This window comes from Poecile atricapillus, chromosome 33 (genome assembly GCF_030490865.1).
Source record: "Poecile atricapillus isolate bPoeAtr1 chromosome 33, bPoeAtr1.hap1, whole genome shotgun sequence".
Lineage (NCBI taxonomy): Eukaryota > Metazoa > Chordata > Aves > Passeriformes > Paridae > Poecile > Poecile atricapillus.
In genome coordinates, this window is record NC_081281.1 from 882,939 (window position 1) to 903,856 (window position 20,918).

The following is a 20,918-nucleotide window of genomic DNA, read 5'->3' on the forward strand; positions in this document are numbered from 1 at the left end:
CCAAGTACCCGGAAGTGAAACAGAGGCGGGCAGTAATGGCGGCGGCCGGGCCGGGCCGGGGTTCCCGGGGAACCGCCCGGAATTTTCCGGGAACGGCCCGGAATTCCCTGGGAACGGCCTGGAATTCCCCGGGAACGGCCTGGAATTGTCCGGGAGCGGCCCGGGGTTCCCTGCGGATGCTCCGGGCTCTGCTCGTGGCCGCGCTGGCGGCGGGTGAGGCCTGAGGGAGGAGGGGGAGGGGAGAGCTCAGAACCTCCCGGGGCCACTTTGGGGTCACCCGAGACACTTTGGGGTCCTCTGGGATCTTTTTGGGGTCACCCGGGACAATTTGGGGTCCCCTGGGATCTTTTTGGGGTCACCCGAGACACTTTGGGGTCCTCTGGGATCTTTTTGGGGTCACCCGAGACACTTTGGGGTCCCCTTTGACCCTTTTGGGGTCCCCTGTGACACTTTGGGGTCCCCTGGGATCCCTTTTAGGGCTCCCTTTGACCCTTTTTGGGCTCTCTGTGACCCTTTAGGGTCCCCTTTGCCTTTTGGGGGTCTCTGTGATCCCTTTTGGGGTCCCCTCTGACCCTTTTTGGGGTCTCTGTGACACTTTTGGGATCCTTTGGGGTCCTCATTGCCCTTTTGGGGTCCCCTGTGACCCTTTGGGGTCCCTTTAGGGTCCCCTGTGACCCTTTTTGGGCTCTCTGTGACACTTTTGGGATCTTTTGGGTCCCCTCTGACCCTTTGGGGTCCTTTTAGGGCCCCCTTTGACCCTTTTTGGGGCTCTCTGTGACCCTTTGGGGTCCCCTGGGATCCCTTTTGGGTCCCCTTTGACCCTTTTTGGGGTCTCTCAGCCATTCCCAGGATTTTTTCCCCCATTCCCAGGATTTTTTCCCCCATTCCCAGGATTTTTTCCCCCATTCCCAGGATTTTTTCCCCCATTCCCAGGATTTTTTCCCGCATTCCCAAGACTTTTCCACCAAAAGGGTCTCTCAGCCATTCCCAGGATTTTTTCCCCCATTCCCAGGATTTTTTCCCCCATTCCCAGGATTTTTTCCCCCATTCCCAGGATTTTTTCCCGCATTCCCAAGACTTTTCCACCATTCCTGGGATTTTTTCCCCATTCCCAGGATTTTTCCCCCATTCCCGGCATTTTTCCCACCACCATTCCCGGGATTTTTCCTGCCACCATTCCCAGGATTTCCCCACCACCATTCCCAGGATTTTTTTCCCCCCATTCCCAGGACTTTTCCCGCCACCATTCCCGGAATATTTCCCACTGCCATTCCTAGGATTTTTCTCCAATTCCCGGGATTTTTTCCCCAATTCCTGGGATTTTTTCCCCATTCCCAGGATTTTTTCCCCCATTCCCAGGATTTTTTTCCCCATTCCCAGGATTTTTTCCCCCATTCCCAGGATTTTTTCCCCCATTCCCAGGACTTTTCCCGCATTCCCAGGACTCTTCCCCCATTCCCAGGATTTTTTCCCCAATTCCCAGGATTTTTTCCCCAATTCCCAGGATTTTTCCCCATTCCCAGGATTTTTCCCTATTCCCAGGATTTTTCCCCCATTCCCAGGATTTTTTCCCCCATTCCTGGGATTTTTCCCCCATTCCCAGGATTTTTCCCCCATTCCCAGGATTTTTCCCCCATTCCCAGGATTTTTCCCCATTCCCTGCAGGTCCATGTGGGAGCAGCTCGGTGGAGAGGAAGATTTACATTCCCCTGGAGCGCGCGGCGCCCTGCGTGCGCCTGCTCAACGCCACGCACCAGACGGGCTGCCAGGGTGAGAAACATGGGAATTCCCGGAATTCCTGGAATTCTGGGATTTGGGAATGTTGGGGGATGCTCAGCACCACGCACCAGAGCGGCTGCCAGGGTGAGAAACACGGGAATTCCCAGGAATTCCTGGAATTCTGGGATTTGGGAATGCTGGGGGTGCTCAATGCCACGCACCAGAGCGGCTGCCAGGGTGAGAAACACGGGAATTCCCTGGAATTCCTGGAATTCTGGGATTTGGGAATGCTGGGGGATGCTCAGCACCACGCACCAGAGCGGCTGCCAGGGTGAGAGAAATGGGAATTCCCAGGAATTCCTGGGAATTCTGGGGTTTGGGAATGCTGGGGGGTGCTCAACGCCACGCACCAGAGCGGCTGCCAGGGTGAGAAACACGGGAATTCCCGGGATTTCCTGGGAATTCTGGGGGTGTCTGAGGGTGAGGCTGGCGGCGCGAGAGCCCCGGAAATTTGGGAATTCTGAGGGGACAATTCCCAGATTTTTGTCCCACAGCTCTTCCCTTCAATCCCTCATCCTCCTGCCCTGCTTTTCCAGGGAATTCTGAGGGAAAAATTCCCAGATTTCCATCCCACAGCTCTTCCCTGAATCCCTCTCCTGTTTTTCCATGGGAAATGGTGGAATTCCCTGGAATTCTGAGGGGAGAATTCCCATATTTTTGTCCCACAGCTCTTCCCTCGATTCCTCAGCTTTCTGCCCTGCTTTTCCATGGAATTCTGAGGGGACAATTCCCACATTTTTGTCCCACAGCTCTTCCCTTCAATCCCTCATCCTCCTGCCCCTCTTTTCCATGGAATTCTGAGGGCAAAATTCCCAGATTTCCACCCCACAGCTCTTCCCCGAATCCCTAAACCTTCCCTAAATTCCCGCCCTGGTTTTCCAGGGAATATTGGGAATTCTGAGGGGGCAACTCCCACATTTCCACCCCTCACCTCTCCCCCTCACTCCCTCATCCCCCTTCCCTTTGCTTTTCCATGGAAAACGGTGGAATTTGGGCCGTTTCCCTGGAATGCTGAGGGGCCATTCCCGCTTTTCCAGCCTCTCTGAGCGGGAACACGGGCGTGATCCACGTGGTGGAAAAGGAGGAAGACCTGGAATGGCCGCTTTCCAAAGGGCCCCATCCCCCCTACATGATCCTGCTGGACGGGAATCTCTTCTCCAGGTCGGTTTTTTGGGATTGGGAAGCCCAAAAATCTGGGATCAAATCCCATTTTCCAAGCCCTCCCATCACCCCTGATTCCCGGGCTTGGAGCGTTCCTGGTTTTATTGGCATTTCATGGATTTGTTCTTTCCTAAATTTGGTTTTTCCTGCTTTTTCTTTTTGTGGGATGAGCCCTTTGGGAATTCCTGAATCCGTGCTGTTGATCCATGATTTAAAAAAGAGGGAAAAATAAACCCCGGGATGGACTTGGGGCTCCTTTTCCCGGGAAAAACGCGGTTGGAATTTTCTCCCTGGTGATTTTTTTCCCAGCGTTTTGGGCTCTGCCAAGATCAAAATCCGGGAATTTTCCCTTCATTTCCTTGATTCCCCATTGGATTTCACTTTTCCCTGGATCCATCCCTGATTCCAGCCTCGTTTTCCCTCCTCCAGGAAGGTTTTGATGCAGCTGAAGGAGAATTCCCGGATTTCTGGCCTGGCCGTGGCCCCTGCCTCTCCCGCCCCTCCCCAAGGATTTTCCCCAGGATTGAAATGTCCCAATGATGGATTTGGTGAGGAAAATTCCAATCTTTCCCCCATTTCTTTCCACCATTTTTTTTCCCCATTTTCTTTTTCTCATTTCTTTCCCATTTTTCTCTGATTTTTTCTCCTTTTTCCCCCAATTTGCCCTCATATTTTGCCCATTTTTCTATCATTTTTCCCTCACATTTCTCCATTTTTCCCGGTTTTCCTTCATATTTCCTCATTCTTACTTTATATTTTCCCATTATTACCTATTTCCTCACTTTTAGCTCATATTGTCCATTTTTCTCTGGTACTTCTCCACTTTGCCCTCCTTTTCCCCTCATACATTCCCATTTTCTCCTCATATTTCCCAATTTTCCTTCATATTTTCTCATTTTTATCTCATATTCTCCCATTTTTCCCTCACTTTTCCCCCTTTTCCTTCATATTTTCCATTTTTCTGTGGTATTTCTCCACTTTTCCTTCCTTTTCCTCTCATACATTCCCATTTTCTCCTAATATTTCCCAATTTTCCTTCATATTTCCTCATTTTTCCCTCATATTCTCCCATTTTTCCCTCATATTTCCCCATTTTTCCCTCATGTTTCTCACTTTTCCCTCATATTTTCCATTTTTGTCTGGTACTTCTCCACTTTTTCCTCATATTTCTCCTCACACATTGCCGTTTTCTCCTCATATTTCCCAATTTTTCCTTCCTATTTCCCCATTTTTACCTCATATTCTCCCATTTTTTCCTCATTTTCCCCCATTTTTCTCTCATATTTCCCCATTTTTCCCTCACGTTTCCCCCTTTTCTCTCATATTTTCCATTTTTCTCTGGTATTTCTCCACTTTTCCCTCCCTTTCCCCTCACACATTCCCATTTTCTCCTCATGTTTCCTCGTTTTTCGCTCATATTTCCCCATTTTTTTTTCGTATTTTACCATTTTTCCCTCATATTTCACCATTTTTCTCTCATATTTCCCCATTTTTCTCTCACTTTCTCCTCACATTTTCCCATTTTTCCCTCATATTTCACCATTTTTCCCTCATATTTTCCATTTTTCCCTCACTTTCTCCTCACATTTTCCCATTTTTCCCTCATATTTCACCATTTTTCCCTCATATTTCCCCATTTTTCTCTCACTTTCTCCTCACATTTTCCCATTTTTCCCTCATATTTCACCATTTTTCTCTCATATTTCCCCATTTTTCTCTCACTTTCTCCTCACATTTTCCCATTTTTCCCTCATATTTCACCATTTTTCCCTCATATTTCCCCATTTTTCTCTCACTTTCTCCTCACATTTTCCCATTTTTCCCTCATATTTCACCATTTTTCCCTCATATTTCCCCATTTTTCTCTCACTTTCTCCTCACATTTTCCCATTTTTCCCTCATATTTCACCATTTTTCCCTCATATTTTCCATTTTTCTCTCACTTTCCCCTCACATTTTCCCGTTTTTTCCCGTTTTTCCGGGCAGGGCTGTACTCGGAGGCCTACGGGCCGCAGTTCGCTCACTGCAATGGTTCCCTCTGGAATCCCGGCGGGAGCGGCCTCGCCTTCGAGGATTTCCCCTTCCCCATTTTCCTGCTCGAGGACGCCAACGAGACCCGGCTGATCAAAGAGGTGCTGGAAAAGCGGGAATGGGCTGGGAATGCCGGATTTTCCCTCAGGAATGGGCTGGGAATGCCGGGGTTTTCCCTCAGGAATGGGCTGGGAATGCCGGGGTTTTCCCTCAGGAATGGGCTGGGAATGCTGGGGTTTTCCCTCAGGAATGGGCTGGGAATGCGGGGCAAGGGAATGGGCTGGGAATGCCGGGGTTTTCCCTCAGGAATGGGCTGGGAATTTTCCCTCAGGAATGGGCTGGGAATGCCGGGATTTTCCCTCAGGAATGGGCTGGGAATGTCGGATTTTCCCTCAGGAATGGGCTGGGAATGCCGGGGTTTTCCCTCAGGAATGGGCTGGGAATTTTCCCTCAGGAATGGGCTGGGAATGCCGGATTTTCCCTCAGGAATGGGCTGGGAATGCTGGGGTTTTCCCTCAGGAATGGGCTGGGAATGCCGGGGTTTTCCCTCAGGAAACCGGGAATGGGCCAGGAATGCTGGGTTTTGTCTCATGAATAGGCTGGGAATGCCGGGTTTTCCCTCAGGAAATCGGGAATAGGCTGGGAATGCAGGGTCTTCCCTCAGGAAATCGGGAATAGGCCGGGAATGCAGGGTCTTCCCTCAGGACTGGACTGAGAACAACAGGTTTTACCTCAGGAATAGGCCAGGAATGTGGGATTTTCCCTCAGGAATGGACCGGGAATGCGGGGCAAGGGAATGGGCTGGAACACGGGCGTTTTCCCTCAGGAAACCGGGAATGGGCCAGGAATGCTGGGTTTTTGCTCAAGAATGGGCTGGGAATGGGGATTTTCCCTCAGGAATGGACCAGGAATGAGGGTTTTCCCTCAGGAAATCAGGAATAGGCCGGGAATGCTGAGTTTTCCCTCATGAATGGGCCGGGAATGCTGAGTTTTCCCTCAGGAATGGGCCGGGAACACGGGGCTTTCCCTCAGGAATGGACCAGGAACACCGGGATTTCCTGGCAAGACAGAAACTTGAAAGAAACACAGGATTTTCCCAGGAATGTGTTTTCCCAGGAATGTGTTTCCCAGCGCTTATCCCGTGTTTTTCCCGGCAGTGTTTCCTGGCTCACAACGTTCCGGGCGCAGGCGGCGCGGCGCCGCCGTTCCCGCTGTGCGCGCTGCAGCTGCAGGCTCACATGCACGCCGCCGCCAGCACGGCCACCTGCATGCGCCGCAGCTCGCTGCAGAGCGCCTTCAGCATCAACCCCGGTGCGTATTCCCATTCCCAATCCCGCTTTTCCCGCCCTCTTCCCGGGAATTCTCCCGCTTCCCGCCTCGTTTCTGCTCTTACTCCAACTCCCATGGGGGTTTTCTCCCTTCCCAAGTCATCCTGGTGATCCGTTCCCGTATTCTATTCCCTACCCTCAAGATTTTTGCTATTTTTCCATTAAAATTCCCTCAGGAATTTTGTCTTTTTCCAACAGAATCCCATTTTTCCCCATGGTTTTCATGGAATTCTCTCGCTTTTCACCTCCTTCCTCCTTTTATTCCGACTCCCGCGGCAGTTCCCTCCCTTCCCTGGTGATCCTTTCCTATGTTTCTCTCCCTATTCCTCTGGTTTTTGCTGTTTTTCCATCAAAATTCCCTCAGGAATTCTGGTTTTTTTCCAATGGAATCCCATTTTTCCCCATGGTTTCCATGGAATTCTCTCACTTTTCACCTCCTTTCTCCTTTTATTCCAACACCTGCAGCAGTTCCCTCCTTTCCTTGGTGATCCTTTCCTATGTTTTTCTCTCTATTCCTCTGGTTTTTGCTATTTCTCTGTTAAAATTCCCTCAGGAATTCTGTTTTTTTCCAACAGAATCCCATTTTTCCCTATGGTTTCCATGGAATTCTCTCACTTTTCACCTCCTTCCTCCTTTTATTCCGACTCCTGTGGCAGTTCCCTCCCTTCCCTGGTGATCCTTTCGTATGTTTCTCTCACTATTCCTGTGGTTTTTGTTAGTTCTCCATTAAAATTCCCTCAGGAATTTCAGTTTTTCCAACAGAATCCCATTTTTCCCATGGTTTCCATGGAATTCTCTCACTTTCCATCCCCTTTCTGCTCTTATTCCGACTCCTGTGGCGGTTCCCTCCCTTCCCAGTTCCTCCTGGTGATCCATTCCCAGATTTCACTCCCTATCCCAGTTATTCCTAATTTTCCCCCTAAAATTCCCTCAGGAATTCCATTTTTCCACCAAAAATTGGGATTTTCCGCTCGTTTCCCGCTGCAATTCCAGCTCCAGGAACGTTTCCCTCTCTTCCCAGAGATCCCAAAGCCTGGAGCTCCCCAAATCCCACCAATCCCTGCCTTTTTTCCATGGAATTCCCCCCTTTCTTCCCAAACTCCCCCGCTCCTGCCGGGATTAACTCCTCCCCTTTTCCCGGCTGGGATTCCCGCGGGGTTTTCCCGGTTTTTCCCGGCGATTCCCGGGATTTTGGCGCCGTTCCCGCAGAGATCGTGTGTGACCCGCTGCTGGATTTCAACGTCTGGAGCTCCCTGCAGCCCATCAACGCCTCGGGGAAGGTGGAGCCCGGGCAGCGCCTCGTGCTGGCCGCCACACGGGTACGGAAAACCGGGAAAAACACCCGGAAAAATGGGAAAAACACCCGGAAAGCACGGGGGAAATCACAGAGAAATCCCGGGAAAAATCCCTGGGGAAATCCTGGAAGAATCACTGGGAAATTGCAGAGAAATCCCAGAGAAATCCCGGGAAAAATCCCTGGGGAAATCCCTGGAAAAATCCCCGGGGAAATCCTTGGGGAAATCGCAGAGAAATTCTTGGGAAAATCTTTGAGAAATCTCTGAGGAAATCCTTGAGAAAATCCCAGAGAAATCCCAGGAAAAATCCCTGGGGAAATCTTTGGGAAAATCCTTGAGAAAATCCTGGAGAAATCGTGGAAAAATCGCTGGGAAATTGCAGAGAAATCCCTGAGAAATCCCAGGAAAAATCCCTGGGGAAATCTTTGGGAAAATCCTTGAGAAAATCCTGGGGAAATCATGGAAAAATCGCTGGGAAATTGCAGAGAAATCCCTGAGAAATCCCAGGAAAAATCCCTGGGGAAATCCATGAAAATTCCCTGAGAAATTCCTGGGAAAATCCTTGAGAAAATCCCAGGGAAATCCCAGAGAAATCCTTGAGGAAATCCTGGGAAAATCCCTGGGGAAATCCTGGGAAAAATCCCAGGGAAATCTCAGAGAAATCCTGAGAAACTCCCAAAGAAATCCTGGGAAAAATCCCAGAGAAATCCTTGAGGAAATCCTGGGAAAATCACAGAGAAATCCCAGGAAAAATCTCTGGGGAAACGGAAGAGAAATTCCTGGAAAAATCCTGGGGAAATCACAGAGAAATCCCTGGGAAAATCATAGAAAAATCCCTGAGAAAATCCTGGAAAAATTCCTGGGGAAATCAACCCCTGGGTACGTTTTTCCGGGGGGTTCCCGCTCTCATTCCCGTTTTTCCCGTGGCCATTCCCGCTTTTCCAGGTGGACAGCCGCTCGTTTTTCTGGAATGTGGCTCCGGGGGCCGCGGCCTCGGTGGCTCCCTTGGTTTCGCTCCTGGCGGCCGCCGAGGCTCTGGCGGCGGCTCCGGGATCGCAGCTCCTGCCCCGGAACGTTCTCTTCGTCTTCTTCCAGGGGGTGAGAGCGGAATTCCCGAGGGATCCGGCCCCAGATCCTCGGGATCCGGCCCCAAATCCTCGGGATCCTGCCCCGGGTCCTTGGGATCAGCCCCAATTCCTTGGGATCGACCCAAGATCCTCAGGATTGGCCCCAAATCCTTGGGATTGGCCCCAAATCTTCGGGATCCGGCCCCAAATCCTTGGGATCCAGCCCTGCCCTCGGGATCCTGCCCCAGGTCCTTGGGATTGGCCCCAAATCCTCGGGATTGGCCTCAAATCCTTGGGATTGGTCTCAAATCCTTGGAATCAGCCCCAAATCCTCAGGATGAGCCCCAAATCCTTGGGATTGGCCCCAAATCCTTGGAATCAGCCCCAAATTCTCAGGATCAGCCCCAAACCCTCAGGATTGGCCCCAAATCCTTGGGATTGGCCCCAAACCCTCAGGATCAGCCCCAAATCCTTGGGATTGGCCCCAAATCCTCGGGATCCAGCCCAAGCCCTCAGGATCAGCCCCAGATCCCAGCCCAGCCCTCGGGAATGGGATTTTTTTTCCCAGGATTTTGGGTGGAATTGGCTCCATCTCCATTTCCTTCCCTTTCCCACCTTTTCCCTTCTTTTCCCTTCTTTTCCTCCTTTTCCTTGGATTTTTCCTTTTTTTTTCCTTTTTTTTCCCCTTTTTTCCCCTTTTTTCCCCCTTTTTTTCCCCCTTTTCCCGGCTCCCAGCCGCAATTCCCGGAATTCCCTTTTCCAGGAGAGTTTCGATTACATCGGCAGCTCCCGCCTGGTCTGGGACATGGAGCAGGAGAAATTCCCGCTGCGCCTGGAAAACGTCGGAGCCTTCCTGGAGCTGGGCCAGGTCCGGGAAATTCCAGAGGGAAAAAATTCCCGGGGAATCCCGGAGCCGAGATTCCCACCCAGAGTTTCCCCTGGAATTCCCAGAGTTTCCTTCAGAATTCCCTGAATTTTCCCCCAAATTCCCTGAATTTCCCCCCCAAATTCCCTGGAATTCCCATCCCAGCTGGGATTTTTCCCTGGAATTCCCATCCCAGCCGGGGTTTTTCCCTGGAATTCCCATCCCAGCTGGGATTTTTCCCTGGAATTCCCATCCCAGCTGGGATTTTTCCCTGGAATTCCCATCCCAGCCGGGGTTTTTCCCTGGAATTCCCATCCCAGCCAGGATTTTTCCCTGGAATTCCCATCCCAGCCGGGATTTTTCCCTGGAATTCCAGGTGGCGCTGCGGAACGACTCCGTGCTCTGGCTGCACACGGATCCCATCTCCCGCCGGAACGAATCCGTGGACGAGGAGGTGAGGCCGGAATCCCGGGAATGTTCCTCATCCCGAGGAATCCCTGGGAATTCCCAAATTCCCCTTTTCCCTGGATGTTCCAACCGAAAATCCCCATCCCGAATATCCCGGGAAAAGCCGGAATTTCCGGCAGGATTTCCCATCCCATTCCCGGCATTCCCAGCATTCCCATTCCCACATTCCCCCATTCCCGTTGTTCCCATTCCCATTTTTCCGTCCCCATTCCCGCCATTCCCACATTCCCACATTCCCATTCCCTTCCCATTGTTCCCATTCCCGATTTTCCATCTGCATTCCCCCATTCCCGTATTCCCATTGTTCCCATTGTTCCCATTGTTCCCATTGTTCCCATTGTTCCCATTCCTGTTGTTCCCGCTGTTCCCATTCCCGTTGTTCCAGTTGTTCCCATTGTTCCCATTGTTCCCATTCCTGTTGTTCCCATTTTTCCCATCCCCATTGTTCCCATTCCCAGTTTCCCATCCTCATTCCCATTGTTCCCATTGTTCCCATTGTTCCCATTGTTTCCATTGTTCCCATTGTTCCCATTGTTCCCGTTGTTCCTGTTGTTCCCATTCCCACTGTTCCCATTGTTCCCATTGTTCCCATTGTTCCCACTGTTCCCATCTCCCCATTCCCACTGTTCCCACTGTTCCCATTGTTCCCACTGTTCCCATTCCCAATTTCCCATTCCCATCACCATTCCCACTGTTCCCGTTGTTCCCGTTGTTCCCATTCCCAATTTCCCATTCCCATCACCATTCCCGCTGTTCTCGCTGTTCCCATTCCCATTGTTCCCATTGTTCCCATCTCCCCATTCCCATTGTTCCCATTGTTCCCACTGTTCCAATTGTTCCCATTGTTCCCATTGTTCCCATTGTTCCCATTGTTCCCATTGTTCCCATTGTTCCCATTGTTCCCATTGTTCCCATTGTTCCTGCTGTTCCCGCTGTTCCCACATTCCCATTGTTCCCATTGTTCCCATTGTTCCCATTATTCCCATTCCTGTTGTTCCCGTTGTTCCTGTTGTTCCCGTTGTTCCCATTGTTCCCGTTGTTCCCGCTGTTCCCGCTGTTCCCACATTCCCATTGTTCCCATTGTTCCCGTTGTTCCCGTTGTTCCCGCTGTTCCCGCTGTTCCCACATTCCCATTGTTCCCACATTCCCATTGTTCCCACTGTTCCCGTTGTTCCCGTTGTTCCCGCTGTTCCCACATTCCCGTTGTTCCCACATTCCCGCTGTTCCCGCTGTTCCCGTTGTTCCCGCTGTTCCCACATTCCCGTTGTTCCCACATTCCTATTGTTCCCATTGTTCCCATTGTTCCCATTGTTCCCACATTCCCGCTGTTCCCACATTCCCATTGTTCCCATTGTTCCCACATTCCCGTTGTTCCCACATTCCCGTTGTTCCCGCTGTTCCCGCTGTTCCCACATTCCCATTGTTCCCACATTCCCGCTGTTCCCGCTGTTCCCACATTCCCACATTCCCGTTTTTCCAGGTCCGGGCTCTCGTGGCCGCTCTCGGTGTCGCCGCCTCCGGCTCCGGCGTCTCCGTGCGGGAACCGGGATTCTCCCGGCCCCTCCCCCCCTCGGCATTCCAGAGGTTCCTGCGGGCCCGGAGCATCCCGGGGGTGCTGCTGAGCGACCACCGGGAGCAGTTCCACAGCAGGTAAAAACCGGGAATGACGGGAATTCCGGGAATTCTGCAGCGGGGAAAATCTGGGAATTCCACAGCGGGGAAAATCCGGGAATGAAATCTGGGAATTCCAGAATTCTACAGCAGGTAAAAACCGGGAATGACGGGAATTCCGGGAATTCTGCAGCGGGGAAAATCCGGGAATGAAATCTGGGAATTCCAGAATTCTACAGCAGGGAAAATCCGGGAATGAAATCCAGGAATTCCAGATTTCCACAGCAGGGAAAATCCGGGAATGACGGGAATTCCGGGAATTCTGCAGCGGGGAAAACCCGGGAATTCCACAGCAGGGAAAATCCGGGAATGAAATCTGGGAATTCCAGAATTCTACAGCAGATAAAAACTGGGAATGACGGGAATTCCGGGAATTCTGCAGCGGGGAAAATCCGGGAATGCCACAGCAGGGAAAATCCGGGAATGAAATCTGGGAATTCCAGAATTCTACAGCAGGTAAAAACCGGGAATGACGGGAATTCCGGGAATCCCACAGCAGGGAAAAACAGGGAATGCCAGGAATTCTGGGAATTCCGCAGCAGGGAAAAACCGGGAATGCTGGGAAATCCACAGCAGGAAAAGTCTGGGAATGAAATCCGGGAATTCCAGAATTCCACAACAGGGAAAATTCGGGAATCTTGGAATTCCACAGCAGGGAATATCTGGGAATGATGGGAATTCCACAGCAGGGAAAAAATGGGAATGAAATCGGGGAATTCCAGAATTCCACAGCAGGGAAAATCCAGGAATGAAATCCGGGATTGCCGGGAAATCTGGGAATTCCACAGCAGGGAAAATCTGGGAATCTGGGAATTCCACAGCAGGGAAAAACCAGGAATGAAATCCAGGAATTCCAGAATTCCACAGCAGGGAAATCCCGGAATGCCAGGAAATCTGGGAATTCCAAAGCAGGTAAAAACCGGGAATGAAATCCAGGAATTCCAGAATTCCACAGCAGGGAAATCCCAGAACGGGGAAATCTGAGAATTCCGGAATTCCACAACAGGGAAATCCGGGAATTCCAGAACAGGAAAATTCTGGAATGAGGAAAAACCAGAATTCCACAACAGGAGGAAAGTCTGGGAATTGGTAAAAATCCCGGAAAAAAATCCCAGCTTTCCCGGATTTTTTTCCGGGATTTTCCCCTGGATTTTGTCCTGGGTTTTTTCTGGATTTTTTCCGGGATTTTTCCCGATTTTTTCCCAGGTTTTTCCCAGATTTTTTTTCCTGGATTTTCCCCAAGATTTTTTTCCCAATTTTTCCTGCGCTTTATCCCAGATTTTTCCCAAATTTTCCCCGGATTTTCCCCAGATTTTCTCCCGGATTTTTCAGGATTTTCTCCCGGGATTTTTTCCGGGATTTTTCCCGGATATTTCCCGGATTTTTTCCCGGTTTTCCTCTCCAGGTATTTCGAGAGCATTTACGACACGGCCGAGAGCATCGGGCTCCGTTATCCCGAGGGATCCAGCCCCGAGGAGCAGCTGGAATTCGTCTCCGACACCGCCCGGGTCCGCGGAATTCCCGGGATTCCTGGGAGTTGGGATGAAGGGAATTCCCAGGATTTGGGATCTGGGAGATTCCTGGGATTGGGGATCAAGGGAATTCCTGGGGTTCAGGAGCTGAGATTTGGAATCCAGCAGATTCCCGGGATTTGGGATCCAGGGGATTCTTGGGATTTTGGATCCAGGGAATTCCTGGGTTTGGGGATCCAGCAGATTCTCAGAATTTGGGATCCAGGGGATTCCTGGGATTCCTGGGAGTTGGGATCCATGGGATTCCCAGGATTTGGGATCTGGGAGGTTCCTGGGATTTGGGATCCAGGGAATTCCTGGGATTCCTGGGATTCAGGATCCGGGAGATTCCCGGGATTCAGGAGCTGAGATTTGGGATCCAGCAGATTCTCAGAATTTGGGATCCAGGGGATTCCTGGGATTCCTGGGATTTGGGATCAAGGGAATTTCTGGGATTCGGGATCTGGGAGGTTCCTGGGATTTTGGATCCAGGGAATTCCTGGGGTTTGGGATCCAGCAGATTCCCAGGATTTGGGATCTGGGATTGGGGCTCCAGGGGATTCCAGGGAATTCCTGGGGTTTGGGATTTGGGATCCAGGGAATTCCTGGGGTTTGGGATTTGGGATCCAGGGAATTCCTGGGGTTTGGGATTTGGGATCCAGGGAATTCCTGGGGTTTGGAATTTGGGATCCAGGGAATTCCTGGGGTTTGGGATTTGGGATCCAGGGAATTCCTGGGGTTTGGGATTTGGGATCCAGGGAATTCCTGGGGTTTGGGATTTTGGATCCAGGGAATTCCTGGGGTTTGGGATTTTGGATCCAGGGAATTCCTGGGGTTTGGGATTTGGGATCCAGGGAATTCCTGGGGTTTGGGATTTGGGATCCAGGGAATTCCCAGGATTTGGGCGGGAATTGGAGAGGAGGGCGGAGCTCCGGGCCGGGCGCTTTCCCGGGAATTCCCAGAATTCCCAGAATTCCCGGAGTGAATTCCCGCATTCCCGGCAGGCGCTGGCCCAGGTGGGGACGCTGCTGGCCCGGACGCTCTTCGGGTGGGCCGGAGGCACCGAGGGAGCCGAGAACATCCAGGCTGATCCCAAAACGGTGGGAATGGCGGGAATCCCGGAATGCTGGGAATGCTGGGAATCCCGGGAGTCCAGGAATGCCGGGAATGCTGGGGATCCTGGGAATCCGGGAATGCTGGGGATCCACAGGTGCCCTGGGATCACCGATTTCCCTGGAATGCCCAATTTTCCCAGAGTCCCTGGAGTTGGAATTCCTGATTTTTCTTGGGATCAGAATTCCTGATTTTCCTGGGATTGGAATCCCCAATTTCCCTGGGATCAGAATCCCTGATTTTCCTGGGATCAGAATCCTTGATTTCCCTGGGATCTGAATTCCCAATTTTCCTGGGATTGGAATCCCCAATTTCCCTGGGATCAGAATTCCCGAATTTCCTGGGGTCAGAATTCCTGATTTTCCTGGGGTCAGAATTCCTGATTTTCCTGGGGTCAGAATCCCCAATTTCCCTGGGATCAGAATTCCCACTTTTCCCAGGATTCCCGCTCCCCTCTCCCACAATTCCAGCTCCTTCCCCACCCCGGAATTCCCGTTTTTCCTCCATTCCATGTGGGAATTCCGGGATGTTCCCAGGTCGCCCGGCTGCTCTACGGATTCCTGATCAACTCCAACAATTCCTGGTTCCAGTCCCTGATCAAACCCGACCAGGCCGGGATCCTGGGTGAGACGCAATTCCCGGTGTTCCAGACGCCATTCCCGGTGTTCCAGACACAATTCCCGGTGTTCCAGACGCCATTCCCGGTGTTCCAGACACAATTCCCGGTGTTCCAGACACAATTCCCGGTTTTCCAGACACAACTACGTGGCTGTGGCTCCCATTCCCAGTTTCCCATTCCCATTCCCAGTTTTCCCATTCCCATTCCCAGTTTCCCATTCCCAGTTTTCCATGATTTCCCATTCCCGATGTTTTTCCAGGCCCATTCCCCCAGCACTACGTGGCCGTGGTTCCCATTCCCAGTTTCCCATTCCCAGTTTCCCAGTTTCCCATTCCCAGTTTCCCATTCCCAGTTTCCCATTCCCAGTTTCCCATTCCCAGTTTCCCATTCCCAGTTTCCCATTCCCATTCCCAGTTTCCCATTCCCAGTTTCCCATTCCCATTCCCAGTTTCCCATTCCCAGTTTCCCATTCCCAGTTTCCCATTCCCATTCCCAGTTTCCCATTCCCATTCCCGATGTTTTTCCAGGCCCGTTTCCCCAGCACTACGTGGCTGTGGTTCCCATTCCCAGTTTCCCATTCCCATTCCCAGTTTCCCATTCCCAGTTTCCCATTCCCATTCCCAGTTTCCCATTCCCATTTTTCCATGATTTCCCATTCCCGATGTTTTTCCAGGCCCGTTTCCCCAGCACTACGTGGCCGTGGTTCCCATTCCCAGTTTTCCATTCCCAGTTTCCCATTCCCATTCCCAGTTTCCCATTCCCAGTTTTCCATGATTTCCCATTCCCGATGTTTTTCCAGGCCCGTTTCCCCAGCACTACGTGGCCGTGGTTTCCATTCCCGTTTTTCCATGATTTCCCATTCCCGATGTTTTTCCAGGCCCATTCCCCCAGCACTACGTGGCCGTGGTTCCCATTCCCATTCCCAGTTTCCCATTCCCATTCCCAGTTTCCCATTCCCAGTTTTCCATCATTTCCCATTCCCGATGTTTTTCCAGGCCCATTCCCCCAGCACTACGTGGCCGTGTCCAGCCCGGCCAACACGACGCAGCTGCTGCAGGCGGCTCTGGCCAACCTGACGGGAACGAGGCTGAACCTGAGCCGGGAGCAGTGCCAGGATCCCGGGAAAACGCCGGGAATGCAGCCTGAGGTGAGCTCTGGAATCCTGGGAATATCCTGGGAATGTCACTGGGAATGTCAGTGCCAGGATCCCGGGAAAACACCGGGAATGCAGCCCGAGGTGAGCTCTGGAATCCTGGGAATGTCATCATTGGGAATGTCACTGGGAATGTCAGGGCCAGGATCCCGGGAAAACGCCGGGAATGCAGCCCCAGGTGAGCTCTGGAATCCTGGGAATATCATGGGAATGTCACTGGGAATGTCATCATTGGGAATGTCAGGGCCAGGATCCCGGGAAAACGCCGGGAATGCAGCCCGAGGTGAGCTCTGGAATCCTGGGAATGTCATGGGAATGTCATGGGAATGTCATGGGAATGTCATGGGAATGTCATCATTGGGAATGTCAGGGCCAGGATCCCGGGAAAACGCCGGGAATGCAGCCCGAGGTGAGATCCCGGGAATGTCATGGGAATATCATGGGAATGTCACTGGGAATGTCATGGGAATGTCAGGGCCAGGATCCCGGGAAAACGCCGGGAATGCAGCCTGAGGTGAGCTCTGGAATCCTGGGAATATCATGGGAATGTCATGGGAATGTCAGGGCCAGGATCCCGGGAAAACACCGGGAATGCAGCCTGAGGTGAGATCCTGGGAATCCTGGGAATGTTATCATTGGGAATGTCAGGGCCAGGATCCCGGGAAAACGCCGGGAATGCAGCCCGAGGTGAGCTCTGGAATCCCGGGAATGTCACTGGGAATATCACTGGGAATGTCATTGGGAATGTCAGGGCCAGGATCCCGGGAAAACACCGGGAATGCAGCCCCAGGTGAGATCCTGGGATTGGGATTGGGACGGGATCTGGGGGAAACCGGGAATTGTTTCCGTGGGTGAGTGGGGGCGGGAATGGGATCCAGGATTCCCAGCTGGGAGATCCCATTCCCGATAATCCCGATTATCCCGATTAATTATCCCGATTATCCCGAGTATCCCGATTTTCCAGCTGTTTGAGCACCGCTGGGTGCAGGGTCCCATTCCCGATTATCCTGGTTTTCCAGCTGTTCTTTTCAGCTGTTTTCCAGCTGTTGTTTCCAGATGTTTTTCCAGCTGTTATCCAGCTGTGTTCCAGCTGTTATCCAGATGTTTTTCCAGATGTTTTTCCAGATGTTTTATCCAGATGTGTTTTCCAGATGTTTTTCCAGATGTTTTTCCAGATGTTTTCCAGCTGTTTTTCCAGATGTGTTTTCCAGATGTTTTTCCAGATGTTATCCAGATGTTTTTCCAGATGTTTTTCCAGCTGTGTTCCAGCTGTATTCCAGATGTTTTTCCAGATGTTTTTCCAGACGTTTTTCCAGCTGTGTTCCAGATGTTTTTTCCAGATGTTTTTTCCAGATGTTTTATCCAGATGTTTTATCCAGATGTGTTATCCAGATGTTTTCCAGCTGTAATCCAGCTGTGTTCCAGATGTTTTTTCCAGATGTGTTTTCCAGATGTTTTTCCAGATGTTTTTCCAGATGTGTTTTCCAGATGTTTTCCCAGCTGTATTCCAGATGTTTTTCCAGCTGTTTTTCCAGCTGTTTTTCCAGCTGTTTTTCCAGATGTTATCCAGATGTTTTTCCAGCTGTGTTCCAGCTGTATTCCAGATGTTTTTCCAGATGTTTATCCAGCTGTTTTTTCCAGCTGTTTTTTCCAGCTGTTTTTTCCAGCTGTTTTCCAGATGTTCTCCTGCTGTTTTCCCGCTGTTGTTTTCCAGTTGTTGCCCGCTGTTTTCCCGTTGTTCTCCAGCTGTTTCCCTGTTGTTTTCCTGTTGTTCTTCAGCTGTTTCCCGCTGTTGTTTCCCAGCTGTTCTCCAGCTGTTATTTTCCCGCTGTTGTTCTCCAGCTGTTTCCCTGTTGTTTCCCTGTTGTTCTCCAGCTGTTTCTCTGTTGTTCTCCAGCTGTTTCCCAGCTGTTCTCCAGCAGTTTCCCCGCTGTTGTTTCCCAGCTGTTCTCCAGCTGTTTTCCCGCTGTTGTTCCCCAGCTGTTTCCCGCTGTTGTTTTCCAGCTGTTCGAGTACCGCTGTTGTTTCCCAGCTGTTGTTTCCCAGCTGTTCCCCAGCTGTTCCCCTGTTGTTTTCCCGCTGTTCTCCAGCTGTTTCCCTGCTGTTGTTTTCCAGCTGTTCGAGTACCGCTGGGTTCAGGGTCCCCTGGTTGACAATTCCAGCCGCAGATTCCCGGGCTGTGTCCGCTCCGGCGCCCGCCTGGCCCCGGCGCTGTCCCCGGCCTTCGAGCTGCGCCGCTGGGATTCCCGGGAATTCTCCACCTGGACCGAGAGCCGCTGGAAGGAGATCCGGGCTCGCCTCTTCCTGGTGGCCAGCAGGGAGCTGGAGGTGCCACGGGGATCCTTCCCCAATTCCCTGATCCCCGAAATCCTGGAATTCCCAAATTCCCAAATCTCCAATCCTCAAAATCCCCAGTTCCCAAACTCCCAGTCCCAAATTCCCAATGCCCAATTCCTCAATTCCCAAATCCCCCATCCCAAACCCCCCCAAATCCTGGAATCCTCAATTCCCAAATCCCCCAATCCCAAATTCCCCAAATCCTGGAATCCCCAATTCCCCCAAATCCCAGAATTCCCAAATTCCCAAATCTCCAATCCTCAAAATCTCCAGTCCCAAATTTCCCAGCCCCAATTCCCAAACTCCCGATCCCAAATTCCCTGTGTCCAATTCCCCCAAATCCCAGAATTCCCAAATCCCCAAATCTCAAACCTCCAAATCCCCAAATCCCCCAATCCCAAACCCCCCCAAATCCCAGAATTCCCAAATCCCCAAAGCTCCAAATCCCAAAATTCTCAAATCCCAAATCCCCCCAAATCCCAGAATTCCCAAATTCCCAAACCTCCAAATCCCCAAATTCTCAAATCCCCAATTCCCCCCTCCCCAATCCCGGATTTCCTCACTCCCTCTCCCGGAATTCCGGTGTTTTCCAGCTGCTGACGCTGCTCCTGGGGCTCCTGGTGCTGCTCCTGTCCCTCCTCTTCACCTTCCTCATCAGCTCCCGGGCCCAGCTCCTCTTCGGGACCCCCCCCGGCCCCTCCGGATACTGAAAATCCGGGAAAAAACGGGAAGAACCAGGAAAAACCAGGAAAAACCGGGAAAAACCAGGAAAAACCAGGAAAAACTGGGAAAAACCGGGAAAAACCAGGAAAAACCAGAAAAAACAGGAAAAACTGGGAAAAAACAGGAAAAACTGGGAAAAACCAGGAAAAACCGGGATCGGCCTCGGGAATCCCCCCCGGAGTGGGAAAAGGGAGAGGGGATCCCGGGAAACGGCGCCTGGGGGGAATTCCTGGAATTCTGGGTTGGATTCTCTGCCCTGAGTGGGGAATTCCCGGAATTCTGGGTTGGATCAACACCCTGAGTAGGGAATTCCTGGAATTTCGGGTTGGATTCTCTGCCCTGGATGGGAATTCCTGGAATTCCGGGTTGGATTCTCTGCCCTGAATGGGGAAATTCCCAAAATTCCCGTTCGGATTCCACGCCCTGACTGGAAAATTCCCGGAATTCCCGCTTCCCTGAGGGGAAAATTCCTGGAATTTCTGGATCCATCCGGTGCCCTGAGTGGGAAATTCCCAGAATTTTCCCGGAATTCCCGGTTGGATCCATCCTTTCTCCCAAAATCTGGATAAAGGAAGGATAAAGGGGTTTTTTTTTGGGAATTGTGAGGAATTCCAGGGGTTTTGGGAATATCCCGATGGAAAAATTCCCTTTTTTTTTCCCTGGGATTTGTAAATATTATAAATAAATCCATGGAATTCCCAAGGAAACTTCCGGATTTCCGGGTTTTTCCTCCTCGGAGCCGCCAAAAAGGGAAAAATCTCTGGGAATTGGGGGAGTTTGGGAATGGGGGAAATCCCGGGAATTCCTGGGGTTGGGAATGAGGGAAATCCCGGGAATTCCTGGGGTTGGGAATGGGGGAAATCCCGGGAATTGGGGGAGTTTGGGAATGGGGGAAATCCCGGGAATTGCTGGGGTTGGGAATGAGGGAAATCCCGGGAATTCCTGGGGTTGGGAATGAGGGAATTCCCAGGAATTGCTGGGGTTGGGAATGAGGGAATTCCCGGGAATTGCTGGGGTTGGGAATGAGGGAAATCCCGGGAATTTCTGGGGTTGGGAATGGGGGAATTCCCGGCTGCTCCGTGGGACCTTCCCGAGTCCGGGGGATCTTTGGGATCCTCGGGATCTTTGGGATTTTCGGGATCTCTGGGATCCTCGGGCCATTCCCGCTGGAATCCCCCATTCCCAGCAATTCCAGCCGGGAATCCCGGCAGGGAAAGAGGGAAGAGCCGAGCTCATCCCGCCGGGAATTCCCCGGGAAAGGGATCCCGGATCCGCGTCCCCAATCCCGGCCGGTTTTTTGGGATCAGCCCGGAGCTCCCGGATCCCGTTCCAGGAGCAGCCGAGATGGGAGAAGCGCCTGGAATTCCCGGCGGGAAGCGCTGGCAGCTCCCGGCTCATTCCCGGCTCATTCCCGGCTGGAATTGCGCCCGGAGCCCGCGGCCTCAGCTGCGGCCGCACCGGGAACGATCCCAAAAAATCCCCTCGGGGCGGCGGGGAGGGGGATCCGGGCTGGGAATGTGGGATCGGGAATGATGGATGAGGAGCTGGGATTTGGGATTTGGGATTCGGGATTCGGGATGGGGGTGGGGAGTGATGGATGCGGGGGGGGAGCCGGGAACGATCCCAAAAATCCCCTCGGGGCGGCGGGGAGGGGATTCGGGATTCGGGATTCGGGATGGGGATTCGGGATGGGGATTTGGGATTCGGGATTTGGGATTCGGGATTCGGGATGGGGATTTGGGATGGGGATTTGGGATTCGGGATTTGGGATTCGGGATTTGGGATGGGGATTTGGGA

The 20,918-nt window shown here is 51.9% G+C and overlaps 1 protein-coding gene across 1 annotated transcript; it reads left to right on the plus strand.

The window, feature by feature from the left end:
• The first annotated feature begins 13 nt into the window (after window positions 1-13).
• On the plus strand, window positions 14-19,275 carry NCSTN (nicastrin). The gene is made up of 17 exons (XM_058860245.1): window positions 14-213; window positions 1,666-1,770; window positions 2,817-2,940; window positions 3,370-3,488; window positions 4,927-5,072; window positions 6,129-6,282; window positions 7,509-7,618; window positions 8,540-8,692; window positions 9,425-9,529; window positions 9,903-9,980; window positions 11,475-11,644; window positions 13,071-13,173; window positions 14,181-14,276; window positions 14,826-14,913; window positions 15,904-16,055; window positions 18,177-18,389; window positions 18,992-19,275. Exons 1-17 carry the CDS (start codon window positions 36-38, stop codon window positions 19,106-19,108), a joined length of 2,211 nt encoding a protein of 736 aa, XP_058716228.1. The 5' UTR covers window positions 14-35; the 3' UTR covers window positions 19,109-19,275.
• The last annotated feature ends 1,643 nt before the right edge of the window (window positions 19,276-20,918 follow it).